This window comes from Heterodontus francisci, chromosome 3 (genome assembly GCF_036365525.1).
Source record: "Heterodontus francisci isolate sHetFra1 chromosome 3, sHetFra1.hap1, whole genome shotgun sequence".
Taxonomy (NCBI): Eukaryota; Metazoa; Chordata; class Chondrichthyes; order Heterodontiformes; family Heterodontidae; genus Heterodontus; species Heterodontus francisci.
In genome coordinates, this window is record NC_090373.1 from 41,230,188 (window position 1) to 41,256,210 (window position 26,023).

The 26,023-nt window shown below is 42.3% G+C and overlaps 1 protein-coding gene across 3 annotated transcripts in view; it reads right to left on the reverse strand.

Annotated features, from left to right (window-relative positions):
- The window catches only part of LOC137355859 (CUB and sushi domain-containing protein 1-like), a 1,186,508-nt gene that overhangs the window by 778,649 nt on the left and 381,836 nt on the right, over window positions 1-26,023 (reverse strand). For all 3 annotated transcript variants that reach the window (XM_068021465.1, XM_068021474.1, XM_068021456.1), the window contains exons 8-9: window positions 5,265-5,447; window positions 2,774-3,100 (exon numbers count right to left, since the gene is read on the reverse strand). In XM_068021465.1, the coding sequence (XP_067877566.1) occupies window positions 2,774-3,100; window positions 5,265-5,447 (510 nt within the window). The remainder of the gene's footprint in view (window positions 1-2,773; window positions 3,101-5,264; window positions 5,448-26,023) is intronic.

Genomic DNA, 26,023 nt, shown 5'->3' on the forward strand with positions numbered 1-26,023 from the left:
GAGGGTCCCCCTCCCCACACCTGGAGGGAGTTTGCCTTGTTTCACTAAGTGACATCCTCATTTGGGGGAGACCTCTCCCGCCACTGGCTTAATTCAGGGGTAGGGTCTCAGTTGGCCTCTGAGTGGAAAGGCTGTCAGTGGCCTTCACTGCCCCGACTTTATCATGTTGCGATGGGAAGGTAACAGGCCCTAGCTTCCTAGCCCATCTCCCGGGGGACCCATTAAATCCAGCCCCAGCTGTTCACAATAATGAATTAAAAATAAGGAGAGCGAATGTGTGGCTTCTTTCATAAAGTCAGCAATAATAGAAATTCAATGTTAGGAAGTGGGGCAGTGTAGTACATTGAAGCCTGTCACACTGCGCCAGGCAAGCCTTTGCCTTAAATTTCCTCACTCTCTAAGGTCATGACCTCAACTATGCTATACCAGAGAGCAAAGAATAACTACCGAGACCCTACCCCTGAATTTTTCACTTCATTTTTGTGCAAACCTAATGAACCTTCCTTCTGCATAAATTGCACCCTGATTAAATGACATCTACTTGGTGCTGAAATTCAGACGTTGCACCATCTCAGACTCCTCTTCAGAGAAAACAATTTGTAGGAAGTATTTACCTCCCTCCAGCTTCTATTCTTGCTTTTTAAAATCCAGGCTTGATGTCAATTAGTCATTCCTTCATTATTTATCTCACTCTTACTCTTTTTAACCTTGGTGCCCTGCATTATGAATCTTGGCCTTTCATCAGACATGCCCGTTCTTTATACTGCCTATTAATCCAAGCACAGATTCCTATAATTACCCATTCCATTGCACACCATCTCACTTAAATCATTTGGACTGTTTATAACAATATATTTGTAACTGAGAGGAAATTGGAACTGGTTGGACTGCTGCCAGAATAAGTCATTTTTTTTAATAATTACCTCAAGCGTTATTTTTTATTTCTTTGAAAAGCAGGTTTATCTTTTTTATCCTGTGAGGGCTTTCTCTCAATGAGTTTCAGTATATGGATATTTACTGGTTGGCTGATTTCTCAATTCTTGTAATGCACTAGAAATTGATCACTCAATTGGAGTTTCAGTAAAAGTGTGGCAATCTTGAGTTTTATGATCTGCTCAGGAGTGAACGCTTCAGCAAAGCAGTTTTCTTTAAGCCATAACGAGTTATTTTAGCAATAAAAGTGTTTGATTACTTGAGGCTTCCCAGTTGGACAAGCAGAGTAAGATTGCGTTCAAAAGTCTTGGGTCTGAAACCCAACTTTGACTGTCATTTAAACTCTCCTGCTTTCTTGGTGACAAGTTTCAGTGAATGTTCAGGTTGCTGGGTTATTTGGTGGTGCAGAATGCTTCATTTTGGAAACGTGGGCAAACTAGTTGGAGATTAATCCTATCTCATGAATCATGCCTCCTCCTGTCAGCTGTCAGTTATTAAGAAGTCAAATGGTCCAGATTATTATATCCTCAAAAAGACAACAAAATGTTACAATCTGAAATGCACTGCCTGAAAGGGTGGTGGAGGCAGATTCAATCATGGCTTTTGAAAGGGAATTGAATAAGGAACTGAAGGGAAAAAAAACTGTAGGGGTAAAGGGAAAGGGCATGGTGTGGGATAGGTAAATTATTCTCGCAGACAGCCAGCATGGTCTTGATGGGCCGAACAGCATCCTTCTGTACTGCAATCATTCTATGATTCTAAAAGGTTAAGTGTGGATTAAAAAGATCATTTGAGTGAGGTTCTTGTTTGCTGTAATCTCCATGCCTGACCTTTGCATATAGAACAAGAGAGAATGCAGTTAAATATTGAAATGTAATCAGTAGGGGGGAGAGGTCAGATGACATTCATGAAGCATATTTTCTTCCATTCATTAACTTTAGCAAAAAAAGCTGAATATAAAAGAGTGAATATTTTGTTGATAATTTAAACAATATTTTGGTAACTCTCTTTACGGTCCAATTCCATTATCTTGATGTTCACAGTGACTGGGATTTGCATTTCTAATTCTGGCAGTTCAGTAAGTATTGCTTAGCAGGTAAAGAAGCCTTTATTTCTCAATCTCAAGTGTTTTTCTTTCATAGCCCTTTGATGATAGCACACCTACTTAATTTCTTCCACAGCATCTCAACTCTCACCTTCCCACCCCACCTCCATCACTGAGAACAACAAAGGTAAGAGGTACATGGAAAAAAACAATTTCCAAGTACTTCCATCACAAGTCATTGCGACTTGGACATTTATTGCTGTTCCTTCATTGTCACTGGGTAAAACTTCTGGAACTTCCTACCTAACTGTACGATGGGAGTGCCTTTACCACACAGACTGCAGTGGTTCAAGAAGGTGGCTCACCACTATCTCCTCAATGGGGTGGGCAATAAATGCTGACCTTACTAGCAATGTTCAAATCCCCAGAATGAATTGAAAAGAAACACATTTCCCAAGATTGAAAGACAACCTGTTGCGAGGATACCACCAATGTTACTCTTTCGCAGTTTCAAGCAGACATGCAAGGGTGGTCCAGTGGAGCCATCCATTCAATTTACCTTCACCACAGTGGGAAAATGTCTGCCATCTGGTTGGTGTTCCATACACAACATAGCTGGGATTGGAATGTTCAACCCTACAACACTCCTCCCCGCAGCACGAGGCATTGGTGGTGTAACATGCACCTCCACCATGCAACCCATCAGGCTTTCATTCTTCACACTAAGAGCTTATCAGGCTGAAAATGTAAAGCAGACAACATTCACTGGAACAAAATTGAAATCTGCCAATTTACTTGTGTACGTGATGTTAAAGCCCCGGCCTGTAGTGGAATGATCTGACTGGAATTCGAGGCGGGTGATGTGCCCGTTACTGGCCAGTTGTGAAGGCATGTCATCACCGGAGAAAGTTCCTAGAACTGTAGAATCAGCAGTCCCATCATCCTTTATTGTAAGGTAATCGAACTGAGGCTCAACGTCAAAATCATTAAAGATCAGGTGAATCCTGCTTGCTGGTTCTGCAATAATCAGCCACACGCAGTTCATGTTGTTGCCATACTCCTCCGGGTAGTTTGGCGAGAGCACAACTCCAGATGGTGCGGTAAAATTGAAGAAGCAGGAAACTGTCCAAAGAACACAGAAAATAATATATTCTCACAGTATAAACCACTAATCCAATTAATGCAAACAGTTACATATTACACATATCAATTACATTCTGCAGATTAATACTAAAAGTAGCAGCCTGGAAGATAAAAGAGGAGTCTTAATCCTTTCAAGAGGCATCATGCTGAGCTGAATTTAGTCGCACCGGTGAGGTACACGGCCATTTGGAGACCCCACCCTCCCCTGCCGGGAAGAGGCCATTAAGTGGCTGATAATAGGTCTCTTAAGGGCCTCAATTTGTCTATGGGTGGGAAGGCCGTCGTCAGCCTATTTCGCCCCTGACTTAATCGCGTTGCGAGGGAAAGGCGATGGGCCCTCTGCCCACTCCCCACCTCCCGCCATAATTCTATGGGCCCCCCCCACCTCCTAACCCATCTCCGGGGGGCCCATTAAATCCAGTCCACCCTTTCACTGGTCCACAGTGGTTGAATCTTTAAAAAACTGTAAATGTATTTAATATTCTTTTCAGATATCATAGCACTGTTATATTGTTTAATGTATGGCAGTTCATATCTGTTGTTCAGCATTCAAACTGAATTTTTACAAGCAATTCAAATAACTTTATCCCGGGGAAAAATAATAATTTTAGTTTGAAGAAGTGAATTCTTGACATCTTTGAAGTGCAGCTAATTTGCAGCAAAAGCAAAATGCAGCTCTATCAGAAGAAGGCACTCTCTGATCCACACCTACGAATGTGGTCTTTAAAATCAAGAAAAGTTTTGATCGAATGAACATGGAAAGACTATTTCCTCTGGTTGAGGAATCAGTGACCATAAGTTATTAATTTAAACTTACGACAGAAAAAGCAAGGGGAAACAGAAGGAGAAATATCTTTGTATGGAGCTAAAAAAAATGCCACAGGGACAGTTGGAGGCAGAGATCATTGCACCAAGGGGAAATTAGATATTTGAAGCAGAGAAAGATACAGACTAGGAGGAGAGTGCAGGGCAATGAGATTAGCTTTGAATTCTCCAGCAAAGTAGTGGCACAAATGGGTTGAATGGCCCCCTTCTGTACTTTAAACTTTTAAGCATGCTTTTAAAATACTGTTATCATGAAAGTTTGAAATAAATAGAAACATACTTGCTTTAATGATGGTGCATGAGTGTATTTCTGGGAAATGGAATGATGAAATTTGACCTTATCACAGTAAACTATCATAAAATGTTTACTATAACAGTGAAAGGTAGTTCCTTCAAAAGGAAGTCATTAAGTTGCCACTCTTTGCCAATGTTTACCATTCCTTTTCAAATATGCATAAAACAGGAGTGCCCCCTACTAATTTGACCAAGCTCATTTGCACAAAACTCTAGTTCATAAAAATTTTTTGTTTATTTTAACTATATTTTTGTAAATTTTCCACAGCTAAAAAAAAGCTATAGAATTTAGCCATACAATGGACTCTATTTTGGATTAGATCATGGTGAAGACTTGAACCTAGCTTGGCGGTGGGATAAGCAAAAATTGGGGAAAAGAAAAAAGCATCCAACTCTGGGTCAGAATTGCCTCATCAACCTAGACGTAAAATCTCCTTTCAAAAGCATTGATTTGTAATATCTCAGCTATGGTTGCTCCTTAGTAACAGATGAATATGCAATTTATAATTGCAAAAGATAGTCAAAATGGAGAAAGAGAAATAAGTTGATTCAGCCTTGGAAAACTCTCTGCCAACTGAGTATCCAATAGTATCTAACCAGTGACATGTTTTCTTGAGTTGCGCAGCTTCTAGACCAAATTGAAATTGCAGCTTCAGTAAAATGATTGGAGCCATTTTGGAATATATGTATTAGCTGTCTCTGTGAGTGCCATTATCTCCTGCTGTGGAGGGAAGGAAGCCTGACAGGATGGGTTTAACCGGCCATTTAAATGCGACATGTTTATTTATGAGTTGTTTTAAATAATTGGTATAGCATTTTTAACAGAACCTGCACCCATGAAATTTCCTTCCCCTTTAAAATTACTGTTGAACACAATTACTAATCATAAGGTGTTTCCAATGTGTTTGATAAATCAAAAATACGACAAACAAAATGCTCTTGAAGGATCCATCATTGAAAGGTTCAAAAAGCATTAAAGTGAAATGACAAGAGGAGACAAAAATTTAAACTTAAAAATTCTTACAAACGCAGCTTGGTTTGTTGCCAGACCACTGATTGTTTTGTTGGCATGCAATTGTCCGCTCTCCCACTAGTTCAAAGGCTGATTGGCATTCAAATGTCAACATGTCTCCATGTAAAAAACTGTCCCCACTTCTTTTGCCATAAGCAGGAACACCAGGGTCACCACAACTTCCCCTTTCGATCTCTGGAAAAAGAGAGAAAGAAATCAATGAGTCAAGGCTGATATGCAATATACTCCAAACTGAAATATCACTAACTGTGCCCAGGACAATGACACAAACACAAGAAATACACAGCTGGTCTGTCAGCATCTGAAAAGAGAGGAGACAGGTTAATGTTAGGGTGTAGATCCCTCTTTGGAACCCATGTCATAATATTCTCATGTTAGCCTCAAGTTTTCTTCTTCTGATGTTCCAATCAAATGTTAGTTAACATTACTCAATCCTGTAAATAAAGATGCAGGATATTCTTGATTTTATTAACTAAAATGCAGAAAAATACTTACTTTGAGGTATATTTTGTGTTTGTGGTTTCACAACACAAATTCATTTCCTTAGGGCCTCTGCTTTGTTTTACATTTTTTTTAAATTTTGAATGGTATTGTATTATGATCCAGACTAGCAGAGCAGGTAGGTGGGTCTATTGGGAAGGAAAGATTGAGGAGCTCAATGAACATACAGGTAGTAAACTGGAATTGTAAGCTTAGATTATAGTTCCAGGATTCAGCTGCAATAAATTGTCAGGGATATTATAGCCCTAATTTTGCCGTTGTAATAATGGTGAAACTATCAGTGTTTGCTGTTATTACTCTGTAAAACTGACAGTAACTTCTGATCTCCGCACATGCGTAGCTGGATGCGGAAATCCAGAAGTTGCCATCGGTGATTCCCCACTTCTCCACAGGGTGCGCTGTAGAATTTCTCACAGATGGAAATCAATTAAAAATCCTTGACTTTATGTGACCTTCCACTTTTTATGCTAACAGTCTCGCTGTAAAAAAAACCTTGAAAAAGTTAAGCACTGTTAAATGAGATGTGCTGGGTTTTTAAGCATATGCTAAGTTATAATTATTACAGAACAACCTCTCTGGCCCTGAAAAACTAAGTTTATATTTGTGGAGTATCAAATTTCTCCATTCCATGCTAAAAATTCAATAGATTTTTTTAATAGTTCTTTTTCTAAAAAAAAAGTTTCTGATATTTCAGTTCCTATCTTAATCCCATACATATATATATCTCAATATTTATTTCACTTTCTGTAAAATTATAAAAAGTGAATGATAAAACCTGCTTGTTTTTCCTGTTTTGCTGTCTGTGAGAATTCTTCAATGTGTTTGGCTGCTTAACCTGGTTGATGGCATCACTGTTGATGGATGCTGGAGATCCCTGAAAGCTGGCGGCAGAATGAAATTAATGTCGGGAAAGGTGAAATCCATGCCACAGAGATGGTTAAATCTTTATAGGCAGCTTTAACATCAGTAGAGAGCAGTGTCATTTTGCTGCTGACCACAAAATCCGGGCCATTAAGCTCTTGTCTCACTAGAGTTGTGACCGTTGGCTAAGTTTAAAACTGACCAGGGGGAATGCTAGGAATGGAACATGAAGGTGTGGTTATTGCACAATCCTGCATTTCCAATGGGGAGTTATGCTCGGATGAATTACAACTGTGATACTAATTCTCTAATCCACAGTCCCTACAAAAGCAGCTCCCCACTAAAAGTGTGTTATCACAGAATTACCCTACTGATGTTTTCTTTGCTCCTGCTAAAAATATATGGAAAATCTGAATGTCCCCACGGAAGTGAAATAAATAAATAAATGTAGATACTTAACCAATAATACTTCTGTTATTCAGTTGAAAGTTCTGAATGGCCTGCTCAAAAACTGAACTAGTTACACCCTAATTGAGAAGATCCTCTCTGTGTGCCACTTGTAGCAAAATCATAAACACATTTGTAAAGAACACATTTCCAATTTTGCTACAAAGAGCAAAGGAAATCTTACCCTTGTGTGCCACATTGCTGAAAATGTGGCACATTAAGATGAAGAAGACTTAAGAACTGAAGGGGAGATATATTTAGCAATAAATCTGGAAGCTCCAATAAAACCACTGTGAGGTTGGCAGGTATATTGGTATGTCGTTAAAGCTTATTGAATTCTGAAGCCAAGTAATAATTGCTTGATATATTTAAAGTCACTTCTAGCCAATTTGTGGATGGCTAGGTTATTAAAGATTATTTAATAATCATACATTTGAAACACAATATGTATTCAAAACAATATTGCCTTAATTATATTTAGCTTCTTTTAAAGCACTTATTTATATGATGACTTTTATAATTCCTTCAAATAAATAATTGGTACCACTTTGTTCACTACAGATGCTAATTACATAAAAGGCATAATTTTATCAGTGTATTTTATATGCCAGAGTCTGCCTTTGGCTACAATTTTCATGTTTAAAAAGGTATTAATTCATTTGTAGAGTTTGGGCTTTAGCAAAACTATCTTACTCATAAATAAGAAAAAGAAGCTAAATGATCTTAGTGGGAGCAACGAGTTTACTGTTAGTAGAAGTCTCCATTGCTTTCAGTGGGAACCAGCAGTCTGATTTTTTTTCCATTCTCAAAGCTACTGGGGGTAATTTTAATTTTTGCAAAATAAAAGAATGTGCGATGTTGAGCTGACCGCTCATTATACACCTCTTCCGATTTCACCCACTTTACGCTACCAGCATAGGTTAAAATTCCCTCAATTGACATGCTGGAGTAGAGTTCTATGGATGCTGGCTAACATTCAGTAACTGACCCAGTGGTCATTCTTCATACATCTACTTTGGAAGGATCACAGCATGGGAGGGTTAGGGGTGTGTGGGGGAGATAGGTAGTCGGGGGGGCGGGTGGGAAGACGGTGGCAAAATCACAGATGATTCTGATTCTGTCCTCAAGCCACATTCATCACAGATGCACTTTCCAGCCTGCAATGTTGGCATAGAAATGGGAACTTTGGCTTCACCACTCCTTAGCCAAGCATTGTTGAGGCCAATTGTGGCGCTTCTATTTCCACCCGAGCTATGTCAGAACCTATGAGGAAATCAATCTGGAAACTTACTCATCATCATAGCTCAGTTACACACCAGGGCTGGAATTTTACACTGGGCGGAGGGGAGCCAGCCTCTGACATAAAGGTCGGTGGCGATCCCGCTTCTGCCTCGCCTGGGGATCCGTTCAGTATTTTATGGGTGCCCAGACAACCCGCTTGAGGGAGGAAGTCCCGCCTCATGGAGCTGCTGGCCAATCAGCGGGCCGGCAGCTCTTAGTCCCAGCAGCGCCACCGGGAGCGGTGGCCACTACTGGGACTGCAGCTCAGCATGCACAGAAGTTGCCTGGGAGCCGGGAAGGTAGGTAAGTTTTGGTTGCCTTGCCGGGGGTTATCGGTCGGGCCCCAGCGAAGCAAGGGCAGTCGTTTGGGGGGAAGGGGGGCGTGTTGGGTCTTGGGAGTGGTTGGTGTAGTGGGGGCGGCCCTCCATTGGGCACCCTGTGCCTGATAATTAGATCCCCCACCCACACCCCCACCGCCGAAATGATCGAAAGCTGCCTGCTTTTCCCAGGCGGCTTTTCCTGGCGCCAGGATGCCCGCTTGCCATTCGTAAAATCCATGCGGAGGCAGGCAAAGGCCCTTAAGTGGCCATTTTGTGGCCACTTAAAGGCCTTGATTGGCCTGGGGTGGGCGAGCCATTTTTCGCCCCTCCCACCCCGCCCTACATAAAGGGGGGTCGGAGGCGGGAGCAGGTCGGGAAAGCCTCCTGGAGCCTCCCGCTCCATTTTACGCTACCCGAGCCCCGCCACCATCCGGCTTGTTAGGGTGGGGTAAAATTCCAGCCCAGGGAAAATTTGTTCAGTCACTAAAATCGCAGATTCTACTCCTGAACAGAGAGGAGCTTGGCAGGCCTACAAGGAGTGCATGGGACAAGTTGAATGTTGAGGCAACAAAGGCATAGGCAGAGGTTTCAGTAGCAGTGAAGAGGGAGGCGGACAATGTTGCGAAGTGGGGGTAATCATTTTTATCATTGGGTAGAATTATCGGATTGAAGCTCAATACAGTGTCAAACAGGTCGAGGTTGTAAACTGTCCTGATGAATGATCCTCGACCGGAAATGTTGGGTTGGATTTTCATTCCCGGGTCTCTATCCAGCCATCGGGATGATGTACAGGTCAGGAAGCCGAAAATGCCTCAAGACGGAAGCATCCTCTGAAGACTTTAGAAAGTTTATAAACAGAATGTGGCAACAGCTGCCAGGCCATAACTGTGGAGGGGGATCCCCTCCACAGGATACCTGCAGCCGCAGCTGTGGCCCTCTAGCTCCTGCAGCTCTGGGGTGGGAGGAGGGGTGGGCAAAATTAAAGAAGGCATTGCTGGCCCCCTGGCCTGCCATTCCATCCATCTGCCAGGCTTCAATCTCAGCGATGGGTCTCGCCTGCCATCTGGAAAATTCCAGCCGGTGTGTGATGAGTGCCCTCAATAGACACTTTCATTGGCCTTAATGGATACCCACTATTAATGGGTGGGTAGCCATCACCCCCTCACCCCTCCCCCGACCCCACTAATGACCCCCAGAAGCAGCCTCAATGAAAATAGGTTGGAGCCAGGCACATGCCAGCAGACCGGCATACCAGCCAGTGGTGCAAAATTGCCCTCTTCCAAACCCACCGCCTTGGCCGAATGAAAATCCAGCTCATTAACTCTGTTTCCCTCTCCACAGATGCTGCCTGACCTGCTGAGCATTTCCAGCATTTTCTGTTTTTATTTCAGGTTTCCAACATCGGAAGTAATTTGTTTTTGTAAACTGTTTTGTTCAATTTGAGTGTAAAGCTGGCAAGGAGCAGAGATTTAGGGAGGAAACTGCATGAAATCTTCAGTGGAAGCTGAATATAATTGCTTTGGTTTACCCAACGTTCACTTGGAAAAAAACTCCGGCTTACTCACAAATTCATGTCAGTTCGGCAGTTTAACAGAAGTGGCTATAGCTTTTAAGGTGCTGGTGGAGAGTGAAAGTTAGGTGTCATTAGCGACTGGAAACTGATCCCCATGTGTGTGAATAATGTGTCAGAGGGGCAGCATGTAAATGAGGAAAAGGAGAAGCCGAGGATTAAATCTTGGAGCACTCCAGAAGTGACTATTTTGGGTTTCAAGAGGAGAAACCAGTGCTGGCATGAGTATTTAGATTATTCTTGGAGAGATGGTTAAAAAGGCAAAGGTGGAATTCCATTCCCTCCTAAGTCTGCAACTGCTTCCACAAGCAAAATAAAACTATATAAGAATAGGAATCAAAGTCTGGGTTGAGGGGTTAAACAGGATATGAGCTTCAAGCATTTCCTTGCTGCTCAATAAATAAAATTTGTTGAAGATTTTGATAATTAATGCCTCCAACATACTTCAGTACAGTAAGTAGATAAAATGATCTTTGGATATCTGCGTAAAATTATAGAAATTCATCGACATTTTTGTTCAAAATTGGGCTGTTCACTCAAAAGCCAGATGGGGCCTAACCCTCTTGTCATTATTAGAAAAGTTTCCTGTATCTGACAAAATAAAGTGGCATCACATTTTTCTGTGGTTTTTTTTAGACCTACAGGTCAAAATTGGAATTTATATGAAATCTCTCATTAAAGCGCAACAATTAATTCACATTGACCATTTTTCTTCCAAAGGTTAGCACCATCAGCACATGCTTCACTTCAACCACTCATTCACAATCAGTATCATCAGTCTTTGGCCTGTCTGGGAGATCAAATACAGAATCTTAACAGTGAGTTAAAATTCTTCAACCCACAGGGAAGTGATAATGACAAGGGAATCACGAATCCTTGCATCCTCTCTGCAACATTCAGTCAGTCAATTCTCAAGTTGCATGGTCAGTAGCCATAGGAAAGCATGCAGCCTAAAGTTCCCCCTTCAGCCCCATGGAGGAGAATATTGTTTGAGCATATGTTTCTTTAAATCAAACATCCTTGCTTCCTGTCTCATCAGATTAAAGAGCATGAGCCACTGTGCTGAATGACAGTAGTACAGTTCTACACACACACATTACAATAATACTGCAAGTGATTACTAAAATTAGGCAGCAAAAAGACCTTTTTGTTTGTATTATAAATTATTGTGGAATGATGATTGTAAAATTATAGCGTTTGGAAAATATTTACTGTTAAGGCCTATTAGAATTACATAAATGTAGTTTCCCACTGTTAATAAAGTATTTTCATCTCTGCCTTATTCTGTTCTTGGCCACTTTAGCCTGTTCTCCTGTGACAGGGAGATCATTGGAAATGATTTTTTTTAATGATTAGGAAGTAAGTGATCCAACTAGTCAGTGGACCTCTAACACTATAGGGTAGAATGTATCTATGTATTAGTAGAGAAATAGTGTTGGGGAAATTGATGGGATTGAAAGCTGATAAATCCCCAGGGCTTGATGGCATACATCCCAGAGTACTTAAGGAAGTGGCCCTAGAAATAGTGGATGCATTGGTGGTCATCTTCCAAGATTCTATTGACTCTGGAACAGTTCCTACAGATTGGAGGGTAGCTAATGTAACCTCACTATTTAAAAAGAGAGCTAGAGAGAAAGCAGGGAATAATAGACCAGTCAGCCTGACGTCGGGAGTGGGGAAAATTCTAGAGTCCATTTATCAAAGATTTTATAGCAGAGCACTTAGAGAACAGTGGTAGAATCAGACAGAGTCAGATGGATTTACAAAAGGGAAATCATGTTTGACAAATCTACTAGAATTCTTCGAGGATGTAACCAGTAGAGTTGATGAGGGAGAACCAGTGGATGTAGTTTATTTGGACTTTCAGAAGGCTTTCGACAAAGTCCCACATAAGAGGTTAGCGTGAAAAAATTAAAGCGCATGGGATTGGGGGTAGTGTATTGTGATGGATAGAAAATTGGTTGGCAGACAGGAAACAAACAGCAGGGATAAATGGGTCTTTTTCCGAATGGCAGGCAGTGACTAGTGGGGTACCGCAGGGATCGGTGCTAGGACCCCAGCTATTCACAATATATATTAATGGTTTAGATGAGGGAACTAAATGTAATATCTCCAGATTTGCAGATGACACAAAACTGGGTGGGAGGGTGAGTTGTGAGGAGGAAGCAGAGAGGCTTCAGGGTGATTTGGACAAGTTGAGTGAGTGGACTAATGCATGGCAGATACAGTATAATGTGGATAAATGTGAGGTTATCCACTTTGGTAGCAAAAACAAGAAGGCAGATTGTTATTTGAACAGCTATAAACTGAGAGAGGGGAACATGCAGCGAGACCTGGGTGTTCTCGTACACCAATCGCTGAAGGTAAGCATGCAGGTCCAACAGGCGGTAAAAAAGGCAAATGGTATGTTGGCCTTCATAGCGAAAGGATTTGAGTACAGGAGCAGGGATGTCTTGCTGCAATTATACAGAGCCTTGGTGAGGCCATATCTGGACTATAACAAAAACAAGAAATGCTGGATTCACTCAGCAGGTCTGGCAGCATCTGTAGAAAGAGAAGCAGAGTTAACGTTTCGGGTCAGTGACCCTTCTTCGGAACTGACAAATATTAGAAAAGTCACAGATTATAAACAAGTGAGGTGGGGGTTGGGCAAGAGATAACAAAGGAGAAGGTGCAGATTGGACCAGGCCACATAGCTGACCAAAAGGTCACGGAGCAAAGGCAAACAATATGTTAATGGTGTTTTGAAAGACAAAGCATTAGTACAGATTAGGTGTGAATATACTGAATATAGAACATCAGCAAGTGCAAACCTGAAGAAAAACAACCTGAAAAAAACAGTGGGTAAGCAAACTGAACAAACTAAGATGAAATGAAATAAATGCAAAAAATGTAAAAAGGAATGCAAAAAAAAGGAAGAAAAAATAACTAAAAATGACTAAAAATGAAAGTAAAGTGGGGGGCTGTCATGCTCTGAAATTATTGAACTCAATGTTCAGTCCGGCAGGCTGTAGTGTGCCTAATCGGTAGATGAGATGCTGTTCCTCGAGCTTGCGTTGATGTTCACTGGAACACTGCAGCAATCCCAGGACAGAGATGTGAGCATGAGAGCAGGGGGGAGTGTTGAAATGGCAAGCAACCGGAAGCTCAGGGTCCTGCTTGCGGACTGAGCGGAGATGTTCCGCAAAGCGGTCACCCAATCTGCGCTTGGTCTCCCCAATGTAGAGGAGACCACACTGTGAGCAGCGAATACAGTATACTACATTGAAAGAAGTACAAGTAAATCGCTGCTTCACCTGAAAGGAGTGTTTGGGGCCTGGGATAGTGAGGAGAGAGGAGGTAAATGGGCAGGTATTACACCTCCTGCGATTGCAAGGGAAGGTGCCCTGGGACGGGGACGAGGTGGTGGGGGTAATGGAGGAGTGGACCAGGGTGTCGCGGAGGGAACGATCCCTTCGGAATGCTGACAGGGGAAGGGAGGGGAAGATGCGACTGGTAGTGGCATCACGCTGGAGGTGGCGAAAATGGCGGAGGATGATCCTTTGGATATGGAGGCTGGTGGGATGAAAAGTGAGGACAAGGGGAACCCTGTCACGGTTCTGGGAGGGAGGGGAAGGGGTGAGGGTAGAGGTGCGGGGAATGGGTCGGACACGGTTGAGGGCCCTGTCAACCACAGTGGGGGGAAATCCTCGGTTGAGGAAAAAGGAGGTCATATCAGAAGCACCGTCATGGAAGGTAGCATCATCAGAGCAGATGCGTCGGAGACGGAGAAACTGGGAGAATGGAATGGAGTCCTTACAGGAGGTAGGGTGTGAAGAAGTGTAGTCGAGGTAGCTGTGGGAGTCAGTGGGCTTATAATGGATATTGGTAGACAACCTATCCCCAGAGATGGAGACAGAGAAGACTATAGTGGGCAGTTTTGGTCTCCTTATCTGAGGAAGGATGTTCTTGCTATAGAGGGAGTGCAGCGAAGGTTTACCAGACTGATTCCTGGGATGGTGGGACTGACGTATAAGGAGAGATTGAGTCGGTTAGGATTATTTTTGCTGGAGTTCAGAAGAGTGAGGGAGGATCTCATAGAAACCTATAAAATTCTAACAGGACTTGACAGGTAGATGCAGGAAGGATGTTCCCGATGTCGGGGGAGTCCAGAACCAGGGGTCATAGTCTCAGGATACAGAGTAAACCTATCAGGACTGAGATGAGGAGAAATTTCTTCACCCAGAGAGTGGTGAGCCTGTGGAATTCGCTACCACAGAAAGCAGCTGAGGCCGAAACATAGTATGTTTTCAAGAAGGAGTTAGATATAGCTCTTGGGTCTATATCTATGGGGTGAAAGCAGGAACAGGTTACTGAGTTAGATGATCAGCCATGATCATAATAAATGGCGGAGCAGGCTCGAAGGGCCGAATGGCCTACTCCTCCTCCTATTTTCTATGTTTCTATGAACCGAAATGTGAAAAAATTCACTAGATTTGTAAGTTTCTTTTTCAGATAGTTATGGCTGCATCTATGCTTTTTTAACACCACTACTCCACCCCACCCCATCCTGACACCTTCTGACTTTGAAACTAAATAATTTTGCACTTTTTTTGAGCAGTGTAAGCTTCAAGCTTTGTCTTTAAAATGTCTGTTGCACTCTGATTGGGACTCATACTGCACTCTGTTGACTCACTGTTACAGACAGCATACAAAAGCTGGAAGGGACAGTTTTATGTTGGATCAAGCACAAAAATCATGCCTGATGCTTTGTTGTTCTACTCCTTCTGTGATGTTATTGTAGCCAAGCAGGTTCTACCAAGTTCATTATATTTGGTTCTAAATGACCTATTCCATTTCAATGGTCACATTACTTACGTCACGTGTTTATCATAACTGAAAATGGTCTACTTCCTAGTAATGATAACAGAGATGGTGGCATAGTGGTAATGCCACTAACAAAGTAATTCAGAGGCCCAGGCTAATGTCCTGGGGACAGAGGTTCAAATCTCACTGCAGCAGCTGGTGCAATTTAAATTCAATTAATAAATTAATTTAATTAATAAAAATTTGGAATTGAATACTAGTCTCAGTAATGATGCCATGAAACTATCAATTGTTGTAAAAACTCATCTGGTTTACGAATGTCATTTAGGGAAGGAAATCTGCCATCCTTACCTGGTTTGCCCGACATGTGACTCCAGATCCACAGCAATGTGCTTGACTCTTAACTGCCCTCTGAAATGGCCTAGCAAGCCACTCAGTTGTCAAGGTCAATTAGGGATGGGCAATAAATGCTGGCCTTGCCAGCGACACCCGCGTCCCATGAAAGAATAAGAAAAACTAATATATTTCAACCTTTTTTATTCTCAGGGTATGGACACTGATAGCAAGGCCATCATTTATCACCCATCCCTAGTTGCCCTTAAAGTGGTTCTGGAAAGCCTTCTTCGTTAAATGCTGCGGTCTGTATGATGAAGATATTCCCGCAATGCTATGAGAGCACTTTCAGGACATGAACTGCAGTGGTTCAAAAAGGAGGCTCACCACCACCTTCTTTTTCAATTCCACAGACAGCTTGTAACAAAGGGTCCTTAGAAAACATCTGTGACTTGATTCATGTTGGGGTATGGCTCCACTGGCACTAGACAAACATCTGCAACTTGTTATGAAAGTGCTTCCATTATCACTAAAAGATTTTCCATACTACAGGGAAAAACAATGTAATTGCTGATGCTTTATCTAGAATTTAACCTTGCTTTGAGTTATCTGAGTATAAAGATGGTACATGATATAACTGTATTAGTTAAAGAGTGAATGAGAATGGGTGTGTAAATGTGTTTTCATTTTTTTTCATCTTCTGTTTTTTTCCCACTCTTTGTAATGAAATCCATTTAAAAATAGTGTTTCATTCCTCCAAAGCTGGCAGTGATATTGAAAGTGCTTCCATTTAAAAAAAATTTTTGAGCACTCGTGTTGAAAAATTATGGATTCCATAGATGCTGGACTTTGGTTTTTTTTTGAAAAAAGGTATTTGGAAGGACTTGGGACTTTGTTTAAAAACAAACCCTTACTGGAAGTAACATGTCTTAATCCAAGTAAACAGCAGGAGCCTCGGTGACTTGGGGAGTTGTTCACTGAGAGGTGACATGCCAAGATTTATGGCAGTCAAGCGTTGGCTTCGTTTTGGATATTGTTTTGAGTCAGTTGGGGGGTAAGCCTACTAAAAGAGAAGACACCAGCTCATCCTTTTTCCACCTCTTTGAGAAAGACTGAGAATCCAGTGTGATAGCTGAAACCCCTGATGCAGTGATTCTCCTGGAAAGCCTGCCAGACTAATTCTCGATGTTGCCTGAACAGAACTGCTCCAAAGAATATCCCAGTGACATGTATTGGAACACCAGACTGAAAGGGACAGCTGAGATTATTCCATATCTTATTTTTTCTTCAAGAATTAATAAGCATTAAGCCGAAGATTTTTTTGTCTTTTTTGTAAAGAGATCTCTGCAGAGAAAACGTCTTTATTTTTTTCTTAAACCGTTGTGTGTGTGTGGGGGGGGGGGGGGGGGGTTTATTTAGAAGAGAACTTTCATACTTCAACCTGTGTTAATAAGCTTTGCATCTTTATTGAATAAGTCCTGTTTTATAATAAATTAATAATTTTGTTGTTTATTAAAGAAACCCAGTTGGTGGATTTTATTCTGAAACTAAAGTATATAATCAGCCGTGTCGGTAACAGGGTAAACCATTTAAATATATGTTGTGACCCGTGGGACTAGAGAAAGACAGTGCAATCCTCCAGCGTCAGCCGTAACAAACCTTACCTGCATCGTCAGTTTTTGTTTACTCTGTAAGTTTTCTATTTCTCTCCTGAAGGCATGGATGTCTTGCTGGGATACAACTGGGCCTGACATCGAAACACCTTACTTCGGTTTTTTAAAACATTCTTTCATGGGATGTAAGCATCGCTGGAAAGGTCAGCATTTGTTACCCATCCCTAATTGCCCTTGAGAAGTTGGTGGTCAGCCGCCTTCTTGAACCGCTGCAGTCTGTGTGGTGTAGGTACACCCACAGTGCTGTTAGGGAGGGAGTTCAAGGTTTTTGATCTAGTGACAGTGAATGAATGGCAATATGGCTTCAGGTCAGGATGGTGCATGGCTTGGAGGGGAACTTGCAGGTGTTAGGTGGTAGCAATCATGGGTTTGAAAGGTGCTGTCCAAGGAGGCTTGGTGAGTTGCAGCAGTGTATCTTGAACTGTTTACTTGGCAAGTAGAACACCCAGGTGCTAACTCATCATTTTAAATAAAACACAGTCAGTTGGGAGGCAAACAGTGGTACTGCTGCCACTATGCGCCAGTCATGGAAAGAGTGTGTTTAAGGTGGTGGATAGGGTGCCAATCAAGTGGGCTGCTTTGCCCTGGATGGTGTTGAGATTATTGAGTGTCGTTGGAGCTGCACTCAACCAGAAAAGTGAAGAGTATTCCATCACACTCCTGACTTGTGCCTTGTAGATGGTGGACAGGCTTTAGGGAGTCAGGAGGTGAGTTATTCACTGCAGAATTCCCAGCCTCTGAACTGCTCTTTTTGCCACGGTATTTATATGGCTGGTACAGTTAACCTTCTGGTGAAAGGTAAACCCAAGATGTTGATAGTGGAGGAGTCAATGATGGCAATGCCATGGAATGTCAAGGGGAGAGGGTTAGATTCTCTCTTGTTAGAGATGGTCATTGCCTGGCACTGATGAGGCACGAATGTATCTTGTCACTTATCAACCCAAGTCAGGTCTTGATGCATATGGGCATGGACTGCTTCAGTATGTGAGGAGTTGCAAATGGTGTTGAACATTGTGCGATCATCAGTGAACATCCCCACCTCAGACCTGATAATGGAGGGAAGCTCATTATTATGGCCAGGTGGTAAGGTATGTGGGTGGTCCCACTATACGCCTCCCAACTGACTGTGTTTTGTTTAAAATGATGAGTTAGCACATGGGTGTTCTACTTGCCAAATAAACAGACAGTAATAGGTTTTATTCTGGGTTTAAAACAGAAGAGTAACTATTTATTGAACAATATTCGTTCTCCGAAATGTTTGCAATGCCACTCACACATACATTCACTCTCACATGCACTCTCAAGTGAAAATAGATAGAAGGTGAAGAGTAAGAGTTCAAGGTGTGGTATGTGTTCGTGGTTTATGGTAACCTGTTGGATCATATAAGTAGATCAGTCTCTTTTAAAGATGCAGGCTTAGGTTGTTTGTAGTCTTGACTTGTTGAGGTATTGCAGATTCTGGTGGGTAAGATTTCAGATTGGAGGTGGTGGATCACTTTCCATTCTCTGCTGCAGCAGGTTGAAGTGTAGAATTAGCAGCAGGGCTCCTTCCATGCCTGGCTGGACTTCTCTCCACAGCTACTCACTTTTCTGTGACATTGTTGTGATCTCCCTCTCTCCAGAGGGTTACCTTTTAAGTTCACAATTTATCATTAGCATTTCTGGTACCTGACACATAATTTTTTTTCTCCCTGGTCTGACCACACAATGGACCAGGATGTGGACTTCATGGCCATCCATTAACGTCTGGATGAGCGCAATCCTGTTATGATGTGGCTACTTCACACCTTCTTTATTTCAGAAGAACCCAATCAATTCAGGAATGTCTCTTGATGTTTCAGGATGGGTCTAATTGACACTACTTAGCCTGGAATGTATCCTTTTGTCTTTTAACAAACAGCCAGGCATTGTTCAAATGCACAGGCCAGATTGGCTGACCTTCAGTGGCCATTTTTATAGCATTGTCCACCTTTTTAAAAAAAAGATAAAGACAATTTTAATGAGTTAATATTAATGAGTTAACCTTGAATAACCTGACCCAAAACGTTAACTCTGCTTCTCTCTCCACAGATGCTGCCAGACCTGCTGAGTATTTCCAGCATTTCTTGTTTTTATTTCAGATTTCCAGCATCTGCAGTATTTTATTATAGTGGTGCTACCGAGCCCACTTGGTGATGGGCATTGAAGTCCCCCACCCAGAGTACATTCTTAGCCCTTGCCACCCTCCATGCTCCTTCCAAGTGGTGTTCAACATGGAGGAGTACTGATTCATCAGCCAAGGGGGTAGTGGGGGGGGGGGGGGGAGGAAACGGTAGGTGGTAATCAGCAGGATGTTTCTTTGCCCATGTTTGACTTGATGCTATCAGACTTCATGGTGTCTGGAGGCAATGTTGAGGACTCCCAGGGCAACTCCCTCCCGACTGTATACCCATGTGCCACCACCTCTGGTGGGTATGTCTTGTCCCAGCAGCAGGACAGACACAGGAATGGTGATGGAGGAGTCTGGGACAATGGGTGTAAGATTTGATTCAGTGAGTACGACAATGTCAGGCTGTGCTTGACTAGTCTGTGAGACAGCCCTCCAAAATTTGTCACAAGACCCCAGATGTTATAAGGAGGACTTTGCAGGGTCAACTGGGCAGGGTGTGCCATTTTCATTTCTGGTACCTAGGTCCATCTGGATTTTTTCCGAAATTTTTTTGTGGCGGTTTAGTACAACTGAGTTGCTTGCTTGGTCATTTCAGAAGGCAGTTAAGTGTCAACCACATTGCTGTGTGACTGGAGTCACATGTCGGCCAGACCAGGTAAGGATGGCAGATTTCCTTCCCTGAAGGACATTAGTGATCCAGATGGGTTTTTACAATGGCTGCATTTGCTGACAATGCAGCCACTAGGTGGTGCTGCACTGGCACATGCGCAAATGCAGCCTGTTCAGCTAAAACTTCACTGTCAGTGACATTCAGGCAGCTGCCAGGACTAAAGATGGCGCTGCTCAAATAATCACACAAAGACAACGCAAACACATGGCAGCACACAATGGCTGGAGAGATCAGCTGGCTGGGGAATGGCCGGAGAGAGCAGGCGGAGGGGGGGAGAATGGCCGGAGAGAGCGGGAGATCGGTGGGGGGAGAATTCTCCACCACACCCCGCACTCTCCCCGCTCCCTCCCCCCGCTCTCTCCCTCACAACCCGCTCCCTCCCCGCTTCCCCTCTCTCCCGCGTTATGCGATGACGTCATCCGTGCATGCGACAACCGGTCCTGGCAATGCGGAACACAGCTCACGCGCAGAGAGCAGGAGCCCGATTGCGCATGTGCGCAGGTTGGCGCAGTCGGATGACGTCCCCGCCAGCTGCATGGTCAAGAATCACTTTGTTTTGCAACAATCTGGTAGTTTCATAGTCACCATTACTGAGCCTGACTTTTTATTCCAGATTTATTAATTGATTGAATTTAAATTACACCAGCTGTCATGATGGGATTTGAACTTGTGTTCCCAGACCATTAGTCGGGGCCTCTGGTTTATCAGTTCAGTAACATTATCACTGTATCACTGTGGCCACTATTCTGCCATGAGCCTTAGAACCGAATGGCGGTAGGATAATTGAATGCAAGGGATATCATAGCTGAGCTGTCTTCTGTTATCACACAATGCCCACACAGGCACACTTGTATCTGAAGTCACTGGAAAACTAGAAAGAGCAGGAACTCTGGGCAATTTTTCACTCTATGACCCCAAGGTAGTGAGATTAATTTAAGCACAACTACTGCCTTTGCATTGGACCGAAGCATAGCAGCAGAGATTGAATCTAAACGTAATTGGTCTGTGTGGCGCAGCTACTTTCTGAACAGATTCGATGGACAATCCAGGATTCTTCAGCTAGTTATTTTTCATGTGTGCCAAAGATGCTCTCCCAAGGTGGGAAGGGTATCACAGCCCATTACAGTCTTGTATTCACTTAACCTTCAGACATGAACATTTTTCATGAGGGGTCATTGGATACAGATCGTCAGCAGAAACTCTGGCTGATGTTTCTAGTTCATCGCACAGAGGTCATGATGTCCTCATTGCCGCTACACTAATGCAGCATAGACCAGAAACTGATTGAGCTTGGGACCATGCTGGTATGTGCAATTCAGTACTGGACCAGGCAGTGCTTTAAGAATATTATTTTTGACAGAACTAGGGTTATCATCTAATTATCCAGATGTACAACATAAAATCTGCAGTACGAGAAAATCTTCCTTCATCATGGTAATCACAGAAATCGTAATTCAGCGCCAATAGTTGTAAAAATTGTTGCAATGAGGCAGTTTTACCCAGAGTAGGGAAGGATGCTAACATTTGTTGCAAATTAGCTGAAATAACTAAATCCCACAGTATGATGATTGCAACACCGCATTTAATTGGGACAATCATTCTGCTGTGGCATCGTGACATCCATCAGCACACCACAGATGTGCATTTAATGCTTAAAGATTGCTGTAAAGATACAATTCGCAAACTGTTAACACTAACTGTGATTGCTTTTGTACAGCATGACCATGAATAGATTTGAGCCTCATCCAATTTTCACATCAGCTGGAATGTCCTTCATTAATACAGTTGGTGTAACAGCTAATACAACATTTATAATGCAGAACTTTTACAGTGCGACTCTATTCCACTCGACTGAACTGATCCCATTTATGCTATAGCGGAGACTGAGCAAAACCAGAACTACAGACACACAGTCATTACAAAAGGTGCATTTATGACTTCTAATCACAGACCTTCCTCATTGTTAGGGAGAGCTCAGCTTGTCCGCAATAGGAATACAGCATGATAGTTACTAGGACGTCAGTGAATACTTACCTTTGCCACAGGGTTGCCTCTGTAGATACAGCTCTATCATCAATTGGCATAAAATGAGGATTGTGTACTGTTATTTAATTCTTATAACTGCTTTGCTAATGTGAAAAGAAATCATTTGCTTGAATCAAGATTATACTTTGACAGATTTTTATAAGCTGGGGCAAAACTGGCCAGTCCCTGCTCTAATACCTATTACCATTAGTCCATGAAACAAAAACAACAAGCATTTCAACGACAAAAATAATTTGCATTTATGTAACATCCCAAGGAGCTTCACAGGAGTGTTATCAAACCACATTTGACTCCGAGCCACATAAGAAAATATGAGGACAAGAGGTGAGTTTTAAGGAGCGCCTTAAAGGAGTATAGAAAGTTAGATAGGCAGAGAGGTCTAGGGTGGAAATTACTGAGCTTAAATCCTAGGCAGCTGAAGGCACGGCTGCCAACTGTAAAGTGATTAAAACCAAGGATGCATTTCACTAAATTTGCACGTTTTAACAAAAGAGAATCAACTTCTAAAATTCTGTATTTGCAAAGTAAATGTGGGTATCAGAATATCTTCTCTCCCCTTATTCCAGTGGTAAGTACAGGCTTGATAGGTGGTCTGCTTGTAGGGACAGATTGATGATATCTGTCATCTGTCTGGTAGTGGCAGGTGGTTTTATGTGAATGAATGCCTTCTGTGGGCTCAATTCCTTCTGGTGGTGATGCTTTCTACTGGTCAGGGCTGACTGATTTCTCATGACTGTTTTCTGGCGGAGCTTTTCATTGGCTCCATTGGGCAGTAGTCTCCTAAATATTGGGAAGGGGGGCAAAATGTATCACTTTGTTCCCCTCCCAATCCGGCCAATGCCATCCTGAAAGGGGCCGACTGCTGGGTCCCTGTTTCAGGTGATCGGACTTTTTAAATATGAAAGTTATGTCCGATGACTTACACAGGACTCCATTTATCATTTTGGGAGATGGCTGTGCAGAGCACATGCCAGGCATGCTGCATCAAGTGTCACCCAACAGTACAGCCAAAGAAAAATACAAACAGTATGTTTAAAATTATTTTTGTGGGGCCAGGAGGAGTAGGAATGCTCATCCAGGCTTGACAACAATAACGTGAGTCACTGCCACCTTAGTCTAACCCTCCTCCTTGTGATCACTCCCAACAACTAATCTCCACCCCCGCAACCCACGCCACTTCCCACTCAATTTACTTGGCTGCTGGACAACTCGACATTGCCCCAGTGTGGAGCCGGAGTGCTGCAGAAGGATGCCTGTTTGCAGCCTGCTGGAAGAATGGGGACAATACCCAACCCTCAAAAAAGACCAGGCCTCGCATCAGCACCATTGGGAAATTGGCCGTTGTGCTCTGACAATCAGCTGGCCAGTCGTTAAAACCTATCCCCTGGCGACAACAGCATGATGGACAGTAAACTCACTTGTAAAGCTGCATACATGCATGTGAATTTGTGTGCATTTGTGGAGGGTGGATCTCAGCTCTCCTGAGGAGTGTACATATCCAATTCAACCCACAACATTCAGGTAATGAACAATGCAGAGAAAACAACATATAAAATGTTCACTGCTCCACTGATGCAAGATTGGCACTCCATCAATTGCTCCCATTAAATTAAATATCAGTTTAGTCTAATCTTTTTTTTGGTGAAACCAGCAACCACTGTGGCCACAATGTTATAAACAACATTAAGTGTCATTAACATCCAAGAAGAAGCATAGCAGTACCGAACAACACTATCCATCTAATCAGCAATGCCTTGTTTACAGTAAATACTGAAGTACAGGAAGCATGACAATCTGATGCCTGGGACAAATTACAATGCATTTCAAAAGTAGAACAGAATAGACATGCTCAGTCCTATATAGACAATACTGATTTTCCCAATACAATCAGAGATATTACTGTTCCAAAAGTATCAGTGAAGGATTAATGGATGAAAAGCTATAGGTTCAGGCACATATGAAAGAAAATAAAGGTCCAATTAAAACAACTTCTAAACTTATAATAAATGTCATGTTAAGCAGAACCGTCTGTGGTATATTTTTAAGTATATTACAGAAGCAAAGATAGATCTGCGGTGTTCCTACAAAGAGATACTTGCAATGAGTTAAAACTGAATTTATCATGGCTTAAAGTCGAAGTGACATTTGTTGGAGTGTCATTTGTGGACCAGATTTGTAGAGAGCCAGACTCTATGTTGCAAATGTAACATGCTGTGCACATTAATGTGAATATAATCCAGATGGAGCAAGTTGAGGATGTGCGGAATGTGCCAGCACAAATACCCTATGAATTCTGCTTTTGAAAATGCTTATTTTAAGCAATAAAATAAGTCTGTTAGTGCTGTTGATTACAAAATTGCATCTGTGCAGGCGTCTATATAAAAATATAAAGAAATAAATTACAAAACATATATGAGAATTACCTCACATTCAGCCATGCACTTTAACATTTATCGTGGTTCCAAACATTGATCTGTAAATCCCTTCTTCACTCTGTGAATAAAATATTTTTATAGAGTGCCATCTCCATTTGGTTTACCGTCCACTAAGGAATGCTAACGTGTAGTTCACCTTACTTACTAACACTTTGTAAGTATTTGATTGTTTCCTCTTGTGTGAATGTTGGCTCTTAAATGCACCATTTTTAGTTTGGCTATTACTTGCAAAGAATTGCTCAAGTACTATCTGGGGACATCTTTCAAATGTGCAGCAGTAACATTGGTTCAAATCACTTTTCTGAAAAAGTGCACTGAGCTTTAAATTGTTGATATTTGTCATACCTTTCAAGGAATGAATCATATGTTATATGGGGCGGGCTGGATAGGAGTGGGGTTCAGAGTCCCATCAGACCACATTCGGTGGATCATAGTCTATCCATGTAACTAATTCTCATAATAAAAACAAAATACTGCGGATGCTGGAAATCTGAAATAAAAACAAGAAATGCTGGAACCACTCAGCAGGTCTGGCAGCATCTGTGGAAAGAGAAGCAGAGTTAACATTTCGGGTCCGTGACCCTTCATCGGAAGGGTCCAATGAAGGGTCACGGACCCGAAACGTTAACTCTGCTTCTCTTTCCACAGATGCTGCCAGACCTGCTAACTAATTCTCATCCCTGGAACCATTCTCGTAAATCTCTTCTGTACCCCCTCCAAAGCCTTCACGTCTTTCCTAAAGTGTGTACTTGGAATTGCCACAATATTCCAGTTCATGTTTTATATTGGTTTAGCACAACTAGGAAGTTATGCTGAACCTTCTATTCTGAAAGCATATGTTAAGGTCAAGTGAGGAGGGGTTGAAGGGCTTTCCTCTTTTCCCTCTCCTTGTTAGACTACAACATATTTGATTCTTTGTTAAGGTGGATGTACTGGGCAATTCAGTAGGTCATAGAGTCATAAAGTTTTACAGTGCAGAAACGGGCCCTTCAGCCCATCGTGTCTGTGCCGGCCATCAAGTACCTAACTATTCGAATCCCATTTTCCAGCACTTGGCCCGTAGCCTTGTATGCTATGGTGTTTGATTACTTACTTGCTATGATCATAACAAGAACCAACCGGACAGGTTTTCTTCAGTTAACAAAGAAAGAGGTTAACTTTATTGTACCTAAGCCAAAATAATAAAATTAAAAAAGTGCCAACTTTCACTCTGTCACACACACTAGGGGTTTGCGCATACACACATTGGTTACAGAGTGGAGAAAGGTAAATTGGTTGAGTTAGAGTCTGTGGAGTTTGGTGATTTGGCTGGCTTCTGGCTGAATTTAGTGTCGTGAGGCTTTTAGTTTGAAGAGGTAGATGACTGGTTTGGTGAGTCTCTTGGAGATAGTGATGCAGATGATTTCCTCCAATGGGGTTTCTAATTGTAGCCGGACTATGCAAAGGTAGTCAGTCAATAGGCAAGATTCAAAAGCTTTCAAGCTGGAATGCAGGGAGAGAGGGAGGGGGAATCCCCATTTAGGGTCTGTTCATGCCAGAGTCCAGTTGCTTTTCCTCTGCTCAGAGGAAAACACCAGCTTAAAAACACAGATGGGAAGGGGCTTGTCACATGACAGTCACTCGGTGATTCAAAACAGAGCAGTTAGCAGTATTTCTCT